This window comes from Podarcis cretensis (assembly GCF_951804945.1).
Source record: "Podarcis cretensis genome assembly, chromosome: 1".
Lineage (NCBI taxonomy): Eukaryota > Metazoa > Chordata > Lepidosauria > Squamata > Lacertidae > Podarcis > Podarcis cretensis.
The window spans coordinates 46,593,687-46,615,955 of NC_137170.1; the positions used below are offsets into that span (position 1 = coordinate 46,593,687).

At 42.3% G+C, this 22,269-nt stretch overlaps 2 protein-coding genes across 4 annotated transcripts in view; one reads left to right on the forward strand and one right to left on the reverse strand.

Annotated features, from left to right (window-relative positions):
- The first annotated feature begins 1,509 nt into the window (after window positions 1–1,509).
- Window positions 1,510–8,330, forward strand: LOC307223930 (photoreceptor outer segment membrane glycoprotein 2). Of its 2 annotated transcripts, XM_079990354.1 has the most exons (4): window positions 1,510–1,828; window positions 2,027–2,264; window positions 4,470–4,716; window positions 7,550–8,330. In XM_079990354.1, the coding sequence occupies exons 1-4, from the start codon at window positions 1,684–1,686 to the stop codon at window positions 7,808–7,810; spliced, it is 891 nt and encodes a 296-aa protein (XP_079846480.1). In that variant the 5' UTR covers window positions 1,510–1,683; the 3' UTR covers window positions 7,811–8,330. The 2 variants fall into 2 exon arrangements, with proteins under 2 accessions (XP_079846480.1, XP_079846479.1); XM_079990353.1 differs by having other exon boundaries at window positions 1,510–2,264.
- Window positions 8,331–16,090: 7,760 nt separating this feature from the next.
- The window catches only part of UBR1 (ubiquitin protein ligase E3 component n-recognin 1), a gene marked incomplete at its 5' end in the record, with an annotated part of 60,906 nt that continues 54,727 nt past the window's right edge, over window positions 16,091–22,269 (reverse strand). For both annotated transcript variants that reach the window (XM_079990940.1, XM_079990939.1), the window contains 3 exons: window positions 16,091–19,570; window positions 20,014–20,115; window positions 21,190–21,360. In XM_079990940.1, the coding sequence (XP_079847066.1) occupies window positions 19,429–19,570; window positions 20,014–20,115; window positions 21,190–21,360 (415 nt within the window). In that variant the 3' untranslated portion in view covers window positions 16,091–19,428. The remainder of the gene's footprint in view (window positions 19,571–20,013; window positions 20,116–21,189; window positions 21,361–22,269) is intronic.

Here is a 22,269-nt window from a genome sequence, read left to right on the forward strand (position 1 = left end):
GGCAAAGCCTTGCTGAAAAGTAAACAGAGTATCCTATGCCTGAAGAAGAGTCTTCAGCAATATGAAATAGTTGAGGGAGGTCAAAATGAGAGAATTGGGCTCCTGCAGCCGCGTCCCTTTTTCCATCTGGTGCATGTTCTGAAATTCTAGTTTTGTGTCAGAGATTGGCTGGACACTGAGGAGGGGTGGCTGGATACTGATGAGTGGGCACCAGGAGAAGGGAAGTTGAAGACTGACTTGGAAGAAGGGATCAGTAATCTGGGGGAGCCTGTTACAACTGGGAGGTGAGAGTTAGAGGCAGGAGAAGCTGCAGGATTGGAGAGGGAAGAACAGGTGCAGGAGGGAGAGATAGGTCAAGCTGGTATAGAGTCAAGGCTTCCATGCCTCCTCCTCCTCCTGCCCCCATCTCTCCTGTCTCACTGTCTCCCAGGACGAGAAGAGGATTGAAGCAGAAGGAACAGAAGCAGGTTACTTGGAGGCGGAGTCTTTGCCTGCTTGTGCGCAGGCTCAGGTGGGGGAAGATACATACTGTAAACTGAGGTCAGGGACGGAGCCTCCCTGTGGCTGTAACTGCCTAATTGGGTGCACACTTAGAAGTAGCTGAAGGACGTAGGACTGTTGGACATACCTTTCCCTAACTTGTAAGTGTACTTTTGACAATAAAGTGTTAATTCCTCACTCTGTACATTCCTTGTCTGAGAGCTCCATGGATTTTTGTAGAGATTATGTCAGGGGTCAGCAACCTTTTTCAGCCATGGGCTGGTCCATTGTCCCTCAGACAATGTGGTAGGCCAGACTATATTTTGGAGGGGGGAAAAGAACGAATTCCTATGCCCCATAAATAACCCAGAGATGCATTTTAAATAAAAGCACACATTCTACTCATGTAAAAACACACTGATTCCTGGACCATCCGCGGGCTGGATTGAGAAGGCGATTGGGCCGCATCCGGCCCACGGACCTTAGGTTGCCTACCCCTGGATTATGTGCTTTTTCAAAACATTGAATAGAGGAGAAAAATAAAAGCTTAGAACATTGCCACCTTTCAATCAGTTTCAGAACCATGGACTCAGCACAATTCAGAAGAAACTTCCCAAATCACATTGAAAGCTAAGTAATTTTAATATTTATGTGAGGAGTTAAAACCAATGGGATTTATGTTTCTGGTTTTAACCCCCTTATCTCATTTGGGAAGCCCATATGAGCCCAAAGGAATATGTTTCTACCCTACTGGGTCGGCCGCAAATCAATCCCCCCCCCCAATGCTATTGGAGTCTACAACAGCAACCACGCCGGCCATTGGCCATGCTAACAGGGCTGATGAGAAGTGGAGTGTGACAACATCTGAAAGGCCACTGGTTCCCCATCCCTGAACTAACCAGCATTCTCCATGGAAATCAGTGGGAATTACTTCCAAATAATGCATATATATCTCAAAAGACATAGCCCCACTGTGAGACTGGCGTGAGAACTTGCAAGTTCTTGCAAGTCTTGGATAACATCTTAAGAGGCTATACAGGATGCTAGAATGCACGTTATATTAATACACAGGAGAAAGGCAATAATCTCTCTCTCTCTCTCTTTCTGTTTCACAGGTGTCTGCTATAGGCCTTTGCCTGTGCATCGTGATAATCTGATTAGGAGATTTTGTTGAGCAACACTTCTTTTCCTAACACTGTGACCATGGCTGTCCTGAAAGTAAAATTCACCAAAACCAAGAGAGACAAATTGGCTCAAATCCTGTGGATCCTCAACTGGATTTCTGTGGTGTCTGGTGTAATTCTGTTCAGCCTGGGACTTTTCCTCAAGATTGAACTCAGAAAGCGAAGTGAGTTGATGGGCAAAGGGGATATTAACTCTGTCCCCAACATGCTAATATCTGTAGGGGTTGTAGCATGCATCATCAACTTTCTTGGAGGTAAAATCTGCTATGACTGCACAGACTCCAACAAATTCAACCGATGGAAGTTGTTTATGCTCCCTTATATTGTTTGCACGTTCTGCTTCACCTTCTGCATTTTGGTAGGTGCTGTCATGTGTTATACCATGAGAAATGAACTGGAGGAATCTCTGTATCTGGGGCTGAGGGACGCTATTAAGTTCTACAAGGACACAGACATTCCTGGAAGGTGCTTTTTAAAGAAAACCATTGACATATTACAAATCAGATTCCAATGCTGTGGAAACAACGGTTTCAGGGATTGGTTCGAAATTCAGTGGGTCTCAGTTCGCTATCTGGATATGGCTTCAAAGGATGTTCAAGAGTAAGTATTAAATGTATAATATTTTTTGATGTTGTCTCATAAAATCAGTTTTGGTTGAGCAAATGAATCTGAGTCTATAACCGGGAAACACTAGGGAATGCCATGGTAGCCTAGAGAAAGCAATGAATTTAAGAGCAACCCAACTGAATCAGGCCAAAGGCTCATCTAGTTCAGCATCCTGTTCTTCAAGTGGCCAACCAGATGCTTATGGGAATCTCACAAGTAAGACCTGACTAGAACAGCAGTCCTCCCACTTATGGTTTTCAGTGACTGATATTCCGAGGCAAGCTTCCCCTGACAGTGGCTAGCCTTAAAAAAGGTAAAGGTACCCCTGCCCGTATGGGCCAGTCTTGACAGACTCTGGGGTTGTGCGCCCATCTCACTTAAGAGGCCAGGGGCCAGCGCTGTCCGGAGACACTTCCGGGTCACGTGGCCAGCGTGACATCGCTGCTCTGGCCAGAGCCAGAGCCAGAGCCAGAGCCGCACACGGAAACGCCGTTTACCTTCCCGCTAGTAAGCGGTCCCTATTTATCTACTTGCACCCGAGGGTGCTTTCGAACTGCTAGGTTGGCAGGCGCTGGGACCGAACGACGGGAGCGCACCCCGCCGCAGGGATTCGAACCGCCGACCTTTCGATCGGTAAGCCCTAGGCGCTGAGGCTTTTACCCACAGCGCCACCTGCGTCCCTGTGGCTAGCCTTATCTGTCATTGATTTGCTTAATCTTCTTTAAAAAAACCATCCAAATTTGTGTTCATCAATACATCTTGTGGTGTGGAAGAAAATTCCACAGTTTAAATACTGTATATGCCCTGTGAAGAAGCTCTTTTTTTTTGGTCTGTCCTGAATCTTCTACCATTGAGCTACATTGGATGGCTCTGAGTTCTAGTACTATGTGAGAAATAATGACTTCTCACTCTCTACGTCATGCATACTGTTAAACACTGTGTCATGCCCTCCTTAGTCACATTTTCTCTCAACTAAAAAGCCCCAAATGTTATAAGCTTTCCTCATAGGGGAGGTGCCCCAGCCCTTGATCATTTTGGTTGTCCTTTTCCAGCTCTATAATATCATTTTTGAGGGGAGGCATCCAAGACGGTAACCAGGCAGGAGTGAAGTAGAGGCATAATTACTCATGGCACACAGTGATGCTGTTAAACTAATAAAGAAAATGTATTTAAATAGGACAAATATAATTTTAAAGAGAAGCACCTAGTCTGTTGACATATAGAAATAAACAAAACCATTGTAAACTATTTAATTATCCCACTCTATTAGTCCAAAGACTTACATGGCTGCTTTCGGTTTTAAAACAGTGCTAAAAATAAATCAAAACACACGCAATAAATATTCAGAAGCAGCATCACAAACAAGGAAAAACCACATTCAGCTCAAGAGTAAAAGACCGAAAAGATAACTCAAAGGCCTGGGCAAATGAAAAGGACTTCAGTTGTGTCAAAGAGACATTATGGTCAGCACCAGGATAGCCTCACTGGGGGGGGGGACTATTCTACATCCAGGCTGCTGCAATGGATGTAGAAGAAGGTGGGGGAATTCAGTGAAAGATATATGAGGAAGAGCTTAACAGCTGGTTTGTTTCATGCAGAATAAGAGGGTCCTTCAGAAACCCAGGTCTGCACTGCTTGCAAATTGAAGGGAAATAAACTGCTTGGAAACAAACCAGCAGCCAATTCAGCTGTTTCCAAAAGTGATGTGTTTATGATCTGTTCTACTAGTTGTCTAGTGATGGATCTTGCCACTCTATTTTGCACCAAGTGAACTTTCCAGTTTCCAGAGGAATAGCTAAGCTAGTTTGTTATAGCAATAACAACAACATCAACCAAGTACTTGTTAAAGACTAACAAATGTATTATGGCATTGGTTTTTGTGGACTACAGTCCACTTCACCAGATGCATGAAATCTGTACCTGTAACACAGGAGAAGACTGAATGCATCTGGACGGTTAAATCCGGTCAAAGGTGACACCTTTAAGTGCATTTTAAACACATTGTCCCCCCTCAAAGAATTCTGGGCACTGTAGTTTGTTAAGGATTGCTGGGCACTGTAAGGGTAAACGACAGTGCCCAGAATTCTCTGAGGGGAGGAAATGTGCCCTGAATGTGTTTTAAGGATGGAGTGTGTCCACACTAGCAAGCTGACCTATTTACTACTCTCACAATGTCTGTTTTCCACATCTTTGTTGCAGCCGCCTAAAAAGTAACGTCGATGGAAAGTTTTTGGTGGATGGAGTCCCCTTCAGTTGTTGCAACCCAATCTCACCCCGGCCCTGCATCCAGTATCAGCTAACAAACAATACAGCTCACTACAACTATGATTTTATGACAGAAGAACTTAATATTTGGATGAGAGGATGTAGGGAAGCCCTACTGGATTATTACACTGACATCATGAGATCCATCGGTATCACTGTGCTCCTCATCTGGTTGTTTGAGGTAAAATATTACAGCACAGTCCTCCAGGCCTTTCTGTCTGACCCTTGAGGCTCTCCATAGGCAATGACCCTCACTGGACCTGATGTGTTTAAGCACCATAAATGCTTTGGGCTGACTGGAATGTGCCCTTGAGCTGTGGTGCCTCTTGTTTGGGTGGACAGAGGTGTGTGTGTCTGTGTGCATGTAGAAACCTCTGGTATTCACACATATCTTGAATATAGCCTCCAAGATAGGAGTCATATACATTTTTTGCTCTTTTTTGCATTTTCATGCAACCCCAGAAGACTGCCCTTGAGGGAATGTAGTGTTCAGGCCCCATCCATGTTATGCGTGATATAGTGTTATACTGTACAGTGCAGGAATCAGGAACCTGTGCCCCCACTCAAATCTGGACTACAACTCTCATCATCTTTGACCTCTGACTGTGCTTCCAGAAGCTGATGGGAGTTGAACAACCCCCAAAAGGTCATAATTGTTTAATCCCCAATACAGAGAACAAGTGCTTTTTTCTGGGGGGATGCAGGGGTACATATACCCCTAAACATTTTGTGAATCTTTGTACTTTTGTCCATTTACTGTATTTATTTTCCCTGATATGAACTATAAAATGGTGATTTTCTTGAGTCAAAATGAGAGTACCCCTAAACATTTTTTAAGAAAAAAAGCACTGCAGAGAACAAATAGTTGAGGATGTCTGCATTATCCAGAATTTTGGTAAATACACAACAATATCCTTGCACAATCTACGTTGCCTTCACTAAATCAATATGAATAGATTTGAATTGTTGGTTTTTTTAAATATATATATATAAATTGAATTGTTGGTTTATACAGTATATATATATAATATAATTGTTGGTTTTTTAAATATGTATATATAAATCACTGTTTATGGAGGAAATAACATGCAGTATAAAATATTCATCAGGCTTTAAAGTAGATAAGAATAAGATTCCTTAAAATTCATCAGCTTGTTCTTTTTGGGGAGGAGGAAACAGGACGTTCCAACAGCACACCTCTCCTTTTCACGGTCTCCTTTAATGTAGGGCAAATAACAAGACTGTGACAAATAAAAGCTTCTTATGTCTGATGATGCTTACAAGTAACAGTGACCTTTTGAGTCTGGGGCATCCAAAAATACCAGCAATTTTATCCCTTACTATGCTTGTTGCAAAGCTACATCAAGGCAGAAAAGGTTCTAGCTGAAGACTAAAAGTACAAAAACAGTACCCTGGCTACTAGATAATTCCTAAAATTTTCAGTGGGCATTGGGACAACGTCTAAATTACCTCAGACTTACCATTCTGAAAACAATTAAGGGTCTCAAATGTATGTACCTGGGTTTCATACATTCAGATAATGCACGGAAAAGTGAACCAAAAGGCGATATAATAAATTATTATTATTATTATTATTATTATTATTATTATTTATTATTATTATTATTATTTATATATCACCCATCTGACTGGGTTGCCCCAGCCACTCTGGGCACCTTCCAACAAATCAAAACATAGTAAGACATCAAACATCTGAAGGCAGCCCTGTATAGGGAAGTTTTTTTTATGCTTGATGTCTTCTAAAAGTCAGATAGTTGTTTATTTCCTTGACATTTGATGGGAGGGCGTTCCACAGGGCAGGTGCCACTACCAAGAAGGCCCTCTGCCTGGTTCCCTGTAACCTCACTTCTCACAGAACCAGAAGGCTCATGGAGCTGGACCTCAGTGTCTGGGCTGAGCAATGAGGGTGGAGACACTCCTTCAGGTCTGAAGGGCCGAAATTGTACGAAAGGGATTGAGGCAGAAAATACTCAAAATCAGTGCTGTGTTTTGTTTTGCTAATTCTCAATTGGCTAGTTTGTCTTTTGAGAGGGAGGGAGGAGAAGGAGAGAGAGAGAGAGAGAGAGAGAGAGAGAGAGAGAGAGAGAGAAGGAATATTGGAGGGCCATTGTGGAGGTCCTGGGAGAGAATGGAATATAAGAAGCTGCTTCATACCATATGCTTCATCTAGCTCAGTATTGACTACACTGACTTGGTTGTGGATCTCTAGGATTTCAAACAGTGTTCCTTTCCAGTTCTATCTGGACATGTTGGGGATTGAACCTGGTATCTTCTGCATGCAAAGCAGACGCTCTGTCAATGAGCGATAAAGGTAAAGGTAAAAGTACCCCTGACCATTAGGTCTAGTCGCGGACGACTCTGAGGTTGCGGTGCTCATCTCGCTCTATATGCCGAAGGAGCCGGCGTTTGTCTGCAGACAGCTTCCGGGTCATGTGGCCAGCATGACTAAACCGCTTCTGGCGAACCAGAGCAGCGCACGGAAACGCCATTTACCTTCCCGCCGGAGCAGTACCTATTTATCTACTTGCACTTGACATGCTTTCGAAATGCTAGGTGGGCAGGAGCTGGGACCGAACAACAGGAGCTCACCCCGTTGAGGGGATTTGAACCGCCAACCTTCTGATTGGCAAGCCCTAGGCTCTGTGGTTTAGACTACAGCGCCACCCACGTACCTCAGTGAGCCATATCCCACCCTTTATGTAAGAGAAAGCATGACACCACCTAGCTGCGCTGGTAGCATGGTTCACTTGGAAATCCTCATCTTTTAGTGTATAATAAAATTTGAGAAAACCAAGAAATTCATTGCTAAAATATTCCATTAAGCCTAACATTAAAACATTAATAGTAAATAATTTAAATACAAAGAACAGAATTGCAACACTAAGCAATTCCAGTTCCCAGTGGTCATAACAGTATTCTTAATAAGTGTTTCTTTCTTTTTTTTCATTGGTTAATGGTTTGTAATGTTAATTTGGTTCTTTTTCTCTCTCTAGCTGTCTGTGCTTACTGGAGTTCGTTACCTTCAAACAGCAATGAGGAATGTTCTCCTCCTGGGTGATCCGCAGTGTGACTCAGATGGTTGGTTGCTTGAGAACAGCTTTGTAGAAACTGCCAAAAACAACATCAACATCATTAAGAATCTTGGCAAGGCTAATCAGATATCAACGGTTTCAGGGAATGACCCTAACATGGACATTAAAACTGCAAACCACGGTCCAGAGAATGTTCCAACAAAATCAATCCCCACAGCTTAACTGGATGCAGCACTCAAGACTTCTAATATGGTTTGGCATCACAGTCACTGCTGTGCATTTTTGCTGTGCGTTTTTCCCCACAGGTGAGAATAAAACGAGAATCCAAAGAATGGAATCAGTAAATCACATCCTGGTAACAAGACAAAACATGAGGACTTCTGGCAGAGGGTAGAACTTCAATGTACTTACCCAGTTTCTGAATTTACAGTGTTACCTAGTTCTACACAGCTCTTCTCTCTCTCTTTTACAATGCACATAGAATGATGGTTTGGAATTTGCAGTGTTCCCCCCCCCTTCTTTTACTCTAAATATGTTATGCCCAGTGTTTATGAAATGTGAACACCAGGAAGATAACTGCATTGCTGTATGAAACAGACTGAACACTATAAAGCTTTAGGAGTGGTGGGTTTTTAAATCATTTATCGCTCAGTTTTTTGTAGGTCAAGTTGTTCCTATATTTTGCATTGACTGTACCTGCCTAAAGCACAGCTTTCTAAAATTCCCAAGTCCACTTTCTGCACTCTCGTCACAAAAAAAGCTTGTTATATCATCTGAATATATTTTATCTTAATGTGACAGAAGTATCTTTATTCACTTAACTGCTGTAAGGCTGCCTTAACTGAATGCAATTTATTGTCACTGTAAGTTTTGAACTTACAACGCTTCAAACCTGTTTCTTTAACAGGTTTTTCCATCTCCGCCGTATTAAGCAGTTGGCCCCTTACCTTTCTCGCCCTGATCTGGCCACAGTGATCCATGCAACGGTCACCTCCAGGCATGATTATTGTAACTCGCTCTACGCGGGGCTGCCTTTGAAGCTGACCCAGAAACTCCAGCGGGTGCAGAATGCTGCAGCGAGACTCCTTATGGGGTCCTTGCCATGGGATCACATTCATCCAGTGCTTTACCAACTGCACTGGCTCCCGGTGGAGTACAGGTTCAAGTTTAAGGTGCTGGTTTTGACCTTTAAAGCCCTACTCGGCCTAGGACCCACATACCATGGAAGACCTTAAGGTCCACAAATGACAACACTTTGGAGGTCCCAAGCCGCAAGGTGGTTAGATTGGTCTCAACTAAGGCCAGGTTCCTTTCAGTTCTGGCCCCAACTTGGTGGAACGCTCTGTCACAAGAGACTAGGGCTCTGCGGGACTTGACATCTTTCCACAGGGCCTGCAAGACAGAGCTGTTCTGCCTGCCCTTTGGTTTGGACTCAGTCTGACCCTTATGTTTCCCTCCCCTTATGGTTTTGATCCATGGGCTACTTTTAAAATGAGGCTGCATTTAAAATTGCATTTTAACCTGTATTTTAAATTGCTCCCCCCCTTATGTTTTTATTGTAATTTTACTGCTGTTAGCTGCCCTGAGGGCGGGGTATAAATAAAATTTTATCTGGCTGGGGAGGGCGGGGTATAAATAATTTTTTTTATTATTAACTTGTAATTTGAAAGCAAATCATTCAGGGCAGTTATAGATTTGCATTCTGAAATAGGGCTCCCTCATAAAGGTGCTAAAGTGAATAAAGGTTGGCCTCAAATCCCAAACGAATAATGAAGTTAGAGAGAGAGAGAAAGAAGGTTCCATGAACAGAAATGAAACCACAGTGGACCTTACAATATAGAATTTAGCATACACTAAAATATGTGCATGTTGCGAGTAACAACTAGCAGATAGCAACTTTGCAGTATGTAATTCAGAACTAGGTATCAAATAAAAACACTTTCAAGTCTTTATAGATATTTATTAGCAATGGTGACTAAGCGAATAAAAAATTCAATGCTTTTTTCCTAGAAAAATAGGTGCCAGTACTCACCATGAAGTTGTTACAGTAAGTGCCACACTTTTTAAGAACAAAAAAGAGGTGCCGGTACTGCGTACCCTTGGGTACCCCTAAGGGAAAACACTGGTTATGCTGCTAGGTACCAATAGCTCATAATTTAAATTTTGAAAATATGCAAATGTATTAATATTTCACTCTGCTCTTTTTCAAAAAATCCCAGAAGTTACAGACTGAAAAAGAAAGAGATTATGCTCTCTATATTATCAAAAACTATATTAGTATAGTTTTTGTAAATATAATGTTTGGTTTGCACTTGCAAAGGGTGAAAATGTCCAAATAAAATCAATCCATTTAAATTACATGAGTGTGTGTGTGTGTGTGTGTGTGTGTCCATTCATTCTTCTATAAGGATACTAGGAGAAATTCCACCCCGCTTCTTTCTGCACAAGGGGCCATTATGATCATTTAGTCTGATTTTCTCCCAATTTTCTCAGTAGCAGATTGTGCAGTAAGGAGAAAATTATTCCTTATTAGACATGTGACCTACCTGTAATTTGTTGAAGAATGGCAGCTGCGGCTCAACCCCTTTTGCAAATCACAAGCTCTAGGGAGGAGAGTTGGGGGCAAGAGCAGTTTCTCTGGACATATTTGGATTACTAGTAGTCACCTCAGATAACTGACCTCGGAAATCACCATTTCAGTTGATGGTGAACCAATCTTTTTATGGTAACTTAATTGTGCTTAATGCTACATACATGATTACACAAATCAAGTGATTAAGCGCAGCTCCTTCTGGCATGGTGCCGGGCTCTGATGAAGGAGCCTGCTGTGGGGGTGCCTGTTTGCCCCCTTTCAAAATTGTGCCTAGGGCCACAGCCCCCATGCTATGCACCACAGTGGTACCTATTTATCTACTTGCACTGGCATGCTTTTGAACTGCTAGGTTGGCACCAACCCTTCAAATTCACCAGCATGAATGTCAGATTTTCTTTCATGAGCCAAGTTGCAGACTTACAGAGACCCATTTTGTAGCTTTGACTGCATCATTCATTTGGAAACAGCCAAGTCCTCTTCCTATTCTTTCTCTGGTGGATGGGTGGGTTGGTTAAGTTACCTAGACAGAGATTTTGTGGGCCAGCACCCTTCTTTAGGACCATTCTCTTTATCATCTATCTATCTATCTATCTATCTATCTATCTATCTATCATCTACCCATCTATCTAATTTGTATACTGCCTTCATCTGAAGATCATAGGGCAGTTCACAACATAAAAATGATAACATAAAATACATAAAGCAAAAACAAAGCACCAACTCCCCTCCCACAACACATTTAAAAGGTCACACAGAGTTTAATCACACAACTCTGTTATAGAAAAACGTTTTCACCAGGCACCTAAAGATCTGTAATAAAGACACCAGATAAACCTCCTTGGGGTGAGCATTCCACAAGCAGGGAGTCACTGCAGAAATGGTCTGTTCTCATGTTGCTTCCCTCGGGACCTCTCACGGAGTGGGAACATGAAGAAGGGCCTCAGAGGGTCTGGGTTGGTTCACAGAGGGAGAGGCGGTCCACTGCCTCTCCTGCAGAGCTAAAGGCCAAGAAGAGCTGGGTGTCATCAACATATTGCTGACCACATATTCCAAACCTCTGGATAACTCCACTCAGCAGTTTCATGTAGATGTTAAAACAACATAGGGGGTAAAATCTAACCCTGAGGAACCCCACATTGAAGGTTCCACTGGGCTGAAGAACACTCTCCAAGCAACACCCTCTGGAAACGTCCATCCAAGTATGACTGGAACCAAGGCAAAGCGGTACCACCCACCCCCAACTCTTGACAGCTTTTCCAGAAGGAGACCATAGCCGATGGAAACAAAAGCTGCTGAGAGGTTGAGGAGAATGAACAGGGATACATTTCCCCGGTCTCTCTCCCAACAGAGGTAATCATACAGGGCAACCAAAGCAGTTTCTGTGCCAAAACCGGGACGAAACACCGATTGAAAAGGGTCTCTTCCATCTTGGGTCCCCAAATGTTAGACTACAACACAAATCATCCCCAGCCAGCTTAGTCAATATTCCTCTGCATTTCCAGTCAAGTCATGCATAGAAAGTCATGCAAGCCTCACATGTTCTCAAGCTCTTAAAAGAAGGACAACCAGCCAGTTCTTGTTATAAATGTGAAGTAAGCAATAGTTACCCAGAAATGAAACTAGACAGGCAGAGATGTGGCAAGGCTTTCAAAAAGGTTTCGTGTTTAGAAAAAGTGGACACTCAAGCAGCAACACTTGTTTAAAATTGAGCGGTCTAGTAACTTGGAGAGATATGGCAGGCATATTCCTTAGAATCTTTGGCAGAAAAGATTCTAACCCAGAATAGTCTCAGCATTGCTTGTAGGATGACACCTCTAAGGGTGATTTCTTTTTCTTCTTTCTCATACACTTTTGTTTAGTATCTCCTAAGTGCTCATGTACCACCAAGATTATCATGACAGGTTGGAAACCATGGATGTAAGTAAGTAAGGGTAGACACGAGCGCAGCCCATAGCCAGTTTTCTGTTGGTCTATTACCCTAGAGCTTGCTGGAATTCTCACAAATAAGGTTGACCCAGCAAGGCATATCACTTAAGTAAGAGTATATAGCCAGGATCACTTAACGCGGATTAATTAAGCTTTAACTGTTAAGTAATCTCTCGTTTTCTTTTTTTAAATGTAAAATGAGCAAGCCAACCTTTCCTAGTGCACCAATGATACTTCCAACATTTTCCAGAGTTTAGAAATATTTGTGTTCCAACCAAGGAAAACTAGCTCAAATAGCAGCACAGTCCTTATTCGAATTCTCATTAGAGGAGACACAGATGGCATTAGCAAGGCAAGTCTCTAAGCTGCAGCATCTGCTCAGATACAGAAATAAATACGATTTGTTGTAGACTTCTGCTCCTATTTATCATCAATGTGTAAGCCAATCAGAAATAGGAGAGCAACGTGTGTGGTTTTTTTTAAAAAACACACCTTGCCATACATGGAAATAAATCCATTGCATTCAGACAGTTTAAGACACTGGTCTTAAGGCACCTATATAAGAACCAATGCAATATCCACTCACTTGACAGGTATATACATCACATATACTTACTCTAGTACAGTGGTACCTCGGGTTACAGATGCTTCAGGTTACAGACGCTTCAGGTTACAGACTCTGCTAACCCAGAAATATTACCTCAGGTTAAGAACTTTGCTTCAGGATGAGAACAGAAATTGTGCGGTGGTGGCAGCAGGAGGCCCCATTAGCTAAAGTGGTACCTCAGGTTAAGAATAGTTTCAGGTTAAGAACGGACCTCCAGAACGAATTAAGTTCTTAACCCGAGGTACCACTGTATACCCCCACCCTTGATGATATATAGCTGAAATGTGAACCACTGCCTCCTCTTGAAATATTGTGACCTGTGATTAGCTAACGCCTCTCTGTAGTTTTTGTTATTTTACGCTATGGCAGTTTCACATACAGAGTTTCATAATTTCTTGTGGCACTAAGCAATGAAAATGTTACATCAATATTTTTTTTTGGAGGGGGAGAGTTCACATATCAACTATTTGGGAAACACTGAGTTAGTGTTTATAACTCTTGTTATAACAGGCAACCAGTATGTACCAGTCACAGGTATTACTGACATAATAATAATAATAATAATATTTTTTATTTATACCCCGCCCTCCCCAGCCAAGGCCGGGCTCAGAGCGGCTTACAAACAATAATAAAAACAAGAAGAATGATTACAACTTAAAAACAAAAATAAAATACAACATTAAAATAATGGAACATTAAAATATTAAAATGTAGCCTCATCGCAGGAGGAGAAGGAAAAGAAAGAAAAAGAGAGAGAGAGAGAGAGAGAGGGAGGGAGAGGGAGGGAGAGGGAGGGAGGGAATCAAATTGGCTCCAAGCCAAAGGCCAGGCGGAACAACTCTGTCTTACAGGCCCTGCGGAAAGAAATCAGATCCTGCAGGGCCCTGGTCTCATGAGGCAGAGCGTTCCACCAGGCCGGAGCCAGAGTTGAAAAGGCCCTGGCTCTGGTTGAAGCCAATCTAACTTCCTTAGGGCCCGGGACCACTAAGGTGTTGCTATTTATGGACCTTGAGGCTCTCCGTGGGGCATACCGGGAGAGGCGGTCCCGAAGGTATGAGGGTCCTAGGCCGTGAAGGGCTTTAAAAGTCAAAAGCAGCACCTTAAATCTGACCCTGTACTCCACTGGGAGCCAGTGCAGCTTGAAAAGCACTGGGTGAATATGCTCCCATGGCAGAGACCCCGTGAGGAGCCTCGCTGCAGCATTCTGTACCCGCTGGAGTTTCTGGGACAGCTTCAAGGGCAGCCCCGCATAGAGCGAATTACAGTAGTCAAGCCTGGAGATGACCGTCGCATGGATCACTGTGGCCAAGTCGGGGCAGGAAAGGTAAGGGACCAACTGCTTGATGCGGTGAAGGTGGAAAAATGTCGCCTTGGCTGTTGCTGTAACCTGCGCCTCCATGGAAAGGGAGGCGTCAAGGATTACACCCAAACTCTTAACAGAAGGCAATGGCACTAATTGGGCCCCCGCAAGAGAAGGGAGTTGGTCCCTCATCCCCATGCCATCCCGACCTAGCCATAGGACCTCTGTCTTCGAAGGATTTAGTTTCAATCGGCTCCCACGAAACCATCCAGCCACAGCTTCCAAGCATCTGGTCAGTGTGTTCGGGGTCGAGTTGGTGTGGCCATCCATCAGCAGATAGAGCTGAGTGTCATCAGCATATTGGTGACAGCCCAGCCCAAAGCTCCAGATAATCTGGGCAAGGGGGCGCATAAAGATGTTAAAAAGCATAGGGGAGAGAATTGCACCCTGCGGCACTCCACACACCAAGGAGTGGCGCGATGACATTTCCCTCCCTAGTGCCACCCTCTGTCCCCGACCAGAGATAAAAGAGCACAACCAGTTACGGGCTATGCCCTGTATCCCCGCGTCTGCGAGGCGGTGGTCCAGAAGATCATGATCGACCATGTCAAAGGCTGCTGACAAATCTAAAAGGATCAGCAGTCCTGACCCACCTCGATCCAGGTGTCTACGGAGATCATCTGTTAGGGCAACCAGAGCCATCTCCGTCCCAAAACCAGGACGGAAACCGGACTGAAATGGATCTAATGCCGATGTTTCCTCCAGAAACCTACCAAGCTGTTCAGCAACCGCTCTCTCAATTACCTTACCCAGGTATGGAAGATTTGAAACTGGGCGGTAATTGGAAAGGTCTAAGGGATCTAATGAAGTTTTTTTTAAGAGTGGACACACCACTGCTTCCTTCAGTTCCCCTGGGAATGTCCCCGTGTCAAGGGACAAATTGATAATTTCAACTAGGGGGGTCCGCACAACATCTGGACACTCCCTAATCAGGCAAGACGGGCACGGATCGAGGAGGCAGGTGGTGGGCCTACCAACTTGGAGGAATCTATCCACATCAGTAGGGAGTATCCGATCGAAATGGTCCAACACTGGACCTGAAGTCAGTCGAGGGGCCTCCAGTTCAGTCACTGTATCTAAATTGGCAGGGAGGTCACGGCGGAGCAACAGGACTTTCTCCGCAAAAAAACTCGCGAATGCCTCACAGCTGTGGGTCGAATTTGTGCTTAAATTTGGTTGTCCTCCTAAGGACGTTATTGACCTAATTATTCTAAAAAGTTGTGCCGGGCGAGAGCTAGCGGATGCAATGGAAGCTGCAAAGTAAGATTTCTTAGCAGCTTTCATAGCCGTCTCATAGGCTTTCATAAGCGTCCTATAAGATGTTCTTGAGGCTCCGTCACGAGTCCGTCGCCATACTCGCTCTAGCCGTCTGAGATCCCGCTTCATTTTCCGGAGCTCCTCAGTAAACCAAGGGGCCCGGTTTCGACGGGGATTGTTGGTTCTATCTGTGGCTGTGGGAGTATTAATGAGGTATGTGTTATAAAATGTGGATCACTGGCCAACAAAGAGCCAGATTTGAATTTGGAAGATCTGTCCATCCTGTCTCGCCAGGAGTACAGTAGAGAAGGCTGATCATTCTGGTAAGTTTTTGGAACATTAGGCAAAGGTCCAGATATAGATTTGGTGCTGGATATCTCCAGATTGTCAGCAACATAGAGTTCTTTATGTGTTGTTGCCATAGAAATTCCTCATCTAATTTGGCGTCGTTTGAAAAGGGAACAGGGAGTTGCACTGATGTCTTTCAATGGGATAAAGATAAACATATGGGATAAACATAGCTGTTTATATGACAGATTAGGGTTTGTTTGTTTTTTAAGGAAGACACATAGGTGTAATTTCTGGTTTAAATGTTGGCCATATCTCTCTGCCTGGTTGATATACTTCAGTATTGTGGCAAAAGTGGCATTAAAATATTGGCTGGTAATTTCTTAGCTCTTGTCCCTTCATTTTCCTTACCGGATATTATCCATTACAGTTGTCTAGAAACGTAACATTTTGAAATGGAAGTCCACAAGGTATGAGAAGTTACTTTATTTCCTTTTTAAATATACAGATACAAGATATTTTAAAAGGACAAGAACATTATACAAGGCTCAAATTTACATTTTTGCAATTAAAGGATAACAATATATGCATGTATGTAAATAAAATTCCATTCATCTTCCTTATGATTCCTGTCAGTGGCATTAGCACTGTGTGTTCACTAAATACAAATAATCCTCACAGTGAGATAAACTGCATAGTAATTAATGAAACCAAAAATGACCATTCACTCTCATCTGTGCATGAGCTTATTTGCTAGAAAAGTAAAAACACATAAGAACAGAAGTTAGTTTGTTCATTTTGCCTCTGATTTTTCTCAAGTCAGGTTATTAAAAAAAATCAGAGTAAACTGAACAAAAAACCTGATCACTGGAGTAAACACTGTTCAGCTATATTCCTATATGTGTATCCTTAGCTGGGTAGGAAACTGCACACAAACATCAACTGCCTGCATTATTCCTCAATCTGATCAGACAGCAGAGCTTCACTGCACAGGACCCACCCATTCAAGAAAGCGAGCATCCTAGTTACTGGTTGATCAGCAAGAAAAGGAGTCACACATTTTGGATCTCCTACATTCCTCTCCCCTCTGCTTATGGGTGAACGTTTAGCTTCCTTTAAGGGACTAGGGATGTTAACCTCTAGCTGCTGTGGTTGTACACTGTTGAATTCAGCAAAAAGCAGTGTTCACATGCAACTGAATTAAAAATTAGTCTTGCTGAGTACAATCCAGCCAATGTTAAGCATTCTGAAGTGTGATTTCCTATTTCAAAATTAAGAATGCACCTAACTTTCTAACTGAACCAATGGAACTCAGGTGCTGCCTGAATCATGCTCATTGTTTTCAAGAACCAATCCATTGTTTGAGAACTTCGCAGTGAAATTAGCTCTCACATTCTCCTCATTAGGCATCTGTTTACAAGCCTCTTTTTGCAGTTACCATGCTGAATGAGGGATCTTCCTACATCACTATTTTTGATTGGGAGAAGAGAAGTGATTATTCCATGTGTGAGAACCACTCACCCCAGAAAAATAGAGCAGGATGTCCAAATCAGGGTGAGATCCGCCTGCACTAACATAGAGCTACCACTGAGGAAATGCTAAATCTACAGTGGCAAGGCAAATCCAAGCATAGTTCCCCTTTTAAATCCAAAGTATAATAGTATGAGCAAATGGATATATAATCAAAACATATCACAGTAGAGTGAACATGACCAAGACACCATGAACACTATATAATCTCTTCTTACCATGCAGTGCTTCTGGAACATTTTGCACATGTTTTTGCAACGACTGTTTCCCCCCTCTATAACCAGCGTAAACCTCTGTTTGGAATTTTCCAAAATGATGTTTATGTGCCGAGTTTCTAATACCCAGAAAACTATCCAAGAAAACAACAAAATCTTCATGGCAATATTCTAAACGCTATTTGAAATGCACAAGGAAACTTAAGTGGATAAGCAAACAAAGATTTTGAAGAAATTATCTAGGTACCAAAACATAATTAAAAAGTATAACTCACTGTAGTTCAGAAGCAGACAGTGGGGTGGAGCAGTGGTGCTTACTTTACCACTCGGCAGTGAAGTCTCTGCTGCTGACCAGGAGGGAAATTGAGAATGGCAAGGCAACAGGAAAACCAGTGCTGTGTAAATGCCATAGTGGCTCTGCCAGTGCATTTGCATAGTGCTGACCTCCATGTTGCCATGCCCCTCCCACTCCCGGGGAGGCAGCAGAGACTCCACTGCCAGGATATCAGGTAAGTGTGGCTGCCTTGGCTCCACCACCCACTATCCTATGAACAGTGATAACTCATCAGTGCACTAATTAGGATTTATACAATATGAAACGTGAAATCCTATCTTTGGATTTCACTGTCTGTCATGTCTTCTTTCTTTGCCAAATGGAGACGGGGTTTTTCCCAAATACTCAGAACATTTATTTTCTCGCACACAAACCCACACATTTTCTTATCCTCACTCTTAAAATCTTAAATATACACAAAAGACTCCAAAAAGAAAGTAGGAAGGCTAGAGTACACAAATAAAATGCACCTTCAGGATAATTTAACTTTTAAGACAAAAAAGGGGGTGATTCCTTGAAGGGGATAGTTACAAAAGGCTTATTGGGAAAGTTTTTCCTCTCTCATCACTATGTCCCTCTGACATAGTTATGGCTATAATCAATATACAAGGAAGATGTGACTACAACATTTCAATATCAACTTCTATAAATGGGAGCTATTGAAAACACCTTGTTTGTGGAATCAGCATGATGAAACCAGACAACATGCAGTCACTGAAGTCTCCCACAGAACCAAAAACATAAAACTGAATGAAAAGCCCTTTGTACATACACTGAACTAATTTCCATTTTTATTTTATTGTTCCTATTAACCTCTAAGATGGTGTTAGTAGCTGCTTGAGAGCAGGTGCTCATTTAAATGGCTTCTTTTGCTGTAGTCTGGGGCCTATGATGGTCCACAGTAAGAAAGATTGCTATGGGGAACATCTGGCTAACCATGGCAGCAGGTAGCCAAACTCCTGGGCTGCAATGCTGGAGAGCACAACAACTACAGTTACAAGGTGCTCATCTGGCTATGCCAAAAGCAAAACATTGACTTTCTGATGCATTAAAGCTAACTGGAAGCTTTTGTGGTGACTTAATGAGTGAATGGGTCCTCACAAGCCTCAAAGCATTTTCAGTAACTTCTAAAATTCCCCTCTGTGCTCCATCCTCACACTGTTCCTATGGATTACTAGATGCCTGGTAACACTACTTCCCCTAAGAATAAGTCACAGACCACACCAGTCACAGGGTGTGGCTACTCTGAGTGTTGCTAAACTGGAGGAGGACGTCAGATGCAGAGTTGTGGGAGGAAGGATTAAATAGGTTTAAGTACATTGTTCTCATATTCAGATGCACTGGAGCCGTTTAAGTAATAGCAGTTCTGTTCTGAACTGCTGCTGATATACATGAAGGGAAATATTATCTGATCCTTTCATCGAAAGATGACAGGCGGAAAATTGAAGCACCTAAATTAGTCCTATGAAAAGCAGACTCTGGCGGAAAAGTAATTCCCCAAAGACATCCACTGACCAACCCGCTTCTACAGAACCCAGCAATTTCTGGTTCTGATCAATCAATAATCACACTGAGAGGTTGTGTGCATGCATATTTCTCTAAGCAAAGTTGACCCACCAAAAACTGCTTAGTTTAGTGGGCTAGGGATTTCTCCTTAAAATAAGCGTCTTATTATTTCATGTGTAAATTTTAAAGAGACTCAGTCATAGTAAACTAGAAGAGTCTGACACTCAGAGCAGGTGCCAGTTGAATCCAAAGAAGATCTGATTAGTTTCCTGGCTTCGAGCAATCTCTTCTATGATGCAGTGTTGCTGCCAGAGCAAGTGGAGTTTCCTGTACCTTTCATGACACAAATGCAGAGGATTGCCTCGCCTTTGGAAGAGAAACAAGAAGAACATACGCATTAGGGTTTGAGAAAACTGTAAGTGGCAAGTACTTTTAACTTTGCTTTATTCTGACATATTTAGGTTGGTGTATGTACAACATGCTAGCTACTAACAGTGAATAATCACAGTTAACTCGCAAAGAAATGCATTTATGGCTAGCCATCAGTCTCACCAAAGAACTTTTGCTAGCAACAAAAGCCTCTGCTGTTAAGCAGTCAAACAAGAAGTTACTGGCATTGTAAATGCATGTTTATGTTGAAAAGGGTAAGAACAGTCAGAAGGCATCCAAACAGTTACTTTAAAATACCAAGAGAAGGTTATCTGCCAGATTTTTGGCATCAGATAATTGTAGTAAAAAAAGCATAATAAGATAACATAAAAAGCAGCAAAGTGAAATTTCCTAGGCAACAGAGCAAAGCATCTACTTACGCCAGATTTGGGTCTGTTTCTCCATATTCATCTAGATATGGTGCAGGATAGAAAGAGCCTCTGGTTTTCCCTCCTATTAAGATAACTTTGCAGTCCCTGATTCTAAAGCAGAAACAGTTATGTTAATGAGAAAGCCCCCAAGATGGCAGTGGTCTCAGTACACCATTCACTTTGAAGAATATGTAAACACAGTAAATAGTGTTGCCTATTTAAAGCCTAATATTTCCAACATAGCAGTATCCTTGGCAGTGACCAGAGGAGGAATGACCACTGGTATGAGCGAAGAGAAGAAACGCCATGGTGCATCTGCAGCAGCACAGACACTTTCATTTGCCCCAGCTGCAACAAAACATGTCTCTCCTGCATCGGTCTCTACAGACACAGCAAGCACTGCAACCTTCCAAAAGCTTGACTTCACCCCCAAAGGCGCACTCCTCCACTGTATCCTCTACTGTATCCTGAGACAGACAACAACAATTTCCAATATCCTTTTGTATGCTAACTTTCTGGGAAGGTGAGAAAATGAACAAGCTACTCAACTCCCTGAATTCATATGTGTGAACTATAGAATGCTGAGTTACTATGACCAGATCAGGGTAGTGTATGGGTAATTATAGCACAAAAAAACATTTCTGCCCTTAATGAGCAGCTCTGGGCTATAGTTTAAGGAATAAAAAAGAAACACGAGACTTCTGTAGTCAGCCCCATTTTATGATTTAGGTTAAGATGATCTCATCCTAAAGATAAAGAAATTCCCAGGTATCACAAGCTCTAGTATTTTAAATTGTATTATGGGAAATGAACAAGCTAAAACCAATGTTCATCTCTTCCTATCTAAGTATAATCTACCTTGGTTGTCAAACGCCTTGGTACTCGTACGTTTTGGCTCCCAAATGCCGAAAACCTGGACATAAGTGTTTCGGTTTTTGAATGTTCTTTGGAAGCCAACGACGCAGCTTCCGCAACTTCTGATTGAGTGCAGGAAGCTCCTGAGGCCATCAGAAGCCGCGCCTTGGTTTTTGAACGGTTCCCCGAACAGATTAAGTTTGACAACCAAGGTACGACTGTAATGCTCTTGTAATAGTCTAAAAGAAAAATCAGCATGGCATTTGGCACATCAACACCCCATCCTTCCAATTAATTTCAATGGGCTTTACACTCTACTCTGTTACCTACTTGAGAAAAATGCACACTCCAGCACCACAGTGGACAGCATGTGAAGTGCAGGCTCCCAGTTCCTCCCCATTCACCAGCTCCTGACAGCAGGTATTTTCAGAGCATAGCATAGCCCCACAGAACAAGCACAACACGGGGTGCTTGGTTTCATCATCAGAGGATCGAGGGCATCTGAAAGGTAAAGTTAACTGGAGAATGACATTTGGAACCAAGAGGGAGATTAGAAAACAAAAATATGAGAAGGACATTATTTGCCAAGATGGCTTGTGAACAAAAACCTGTTGCATTGCTAACTTTCATTTTATCAGGCCTTCTTTAGAAACTTGATTATAAAATATCCTTTTTTCTAATGGGGTGCCTCCAGATGTACACCAGCTGATGTACAGAAAAACTAGCCAGAATGATTCTGAAACTAGCATGCCATTCAAATTAAAATAGGATTTTATGCTTCAAAGTTACTTCCAGGGTTCTGAATGCAGACTGAGGAGGTGTGGTTTAGGTTCAGATGGAATGCAAAACCATATATCGTTCTAATGTCTGAGCCCAATGGGAATGGAAGTTGTAATCATATTGTTTATTGTTTTTACACTGTACACCACCTAGAGATTTTAAAAATATTAAGGGGCTTATAAATTATTTTAAATAAAATAAATAATTCACTTCAGAAATGCTGTGATGGCAAGTGAGATTTCCAATGCACTTTGCAAATTCTGAACATGATAAAATAACAATATTGCACAAGTTTAACCATTTTATTAATCAGTATGACCTGTTACTACTCCAGTGGTAATAATATCTCCTTATCCTAAAATGAAAACTGTATGATCTACAGCTAAAAGGAATCAGTGCTTCCAAACCATTGGTTTTATGCACAATTTCAGACAAATTTCTCCATATATACAGAAGACCACATTAGCTTTTATAAACTTAAACTGCAAAGGGGGAACCAGATATTTGAACCAAGTCCATTTACCACTTTTAAATTTTTTTGCAATACCATTTGCACAATCAAATTGTGCTGCTTTTTCAATTTTTTTTTAAAAAAGGCTATATATGTCTACCCAGTGCTTGTTTTCTAAA

What these genes read in the sequence shown, in the direction of transcription:
- LOC307223930 (XM_079990353.1), top strand. Translation starts at nt 1,684, where the DNA reads ATGGCTGTCCTGAAAGTAAAATTCACCAAAACCAAGAGAGACAAATTG. An exon ending in GCTTCAAAGGATGTTCAAGA is followed by an intron (nt 2,265 to 4,469) that starts GTAAGTATTAAA and finishes TCTTTGTTGCAG; the next exon opens with CCGCCTAAAAAGTAACGTCG. An exon ending in TCCTCATCTGGTTGTTTGAG is followed by an intron (nt 4,717 to 7,549) that starts GTAAAATATTAC and finishes TTCTCTCTCTAG; the next exon opens with CTGTCTGTGCTTACTGGAGT.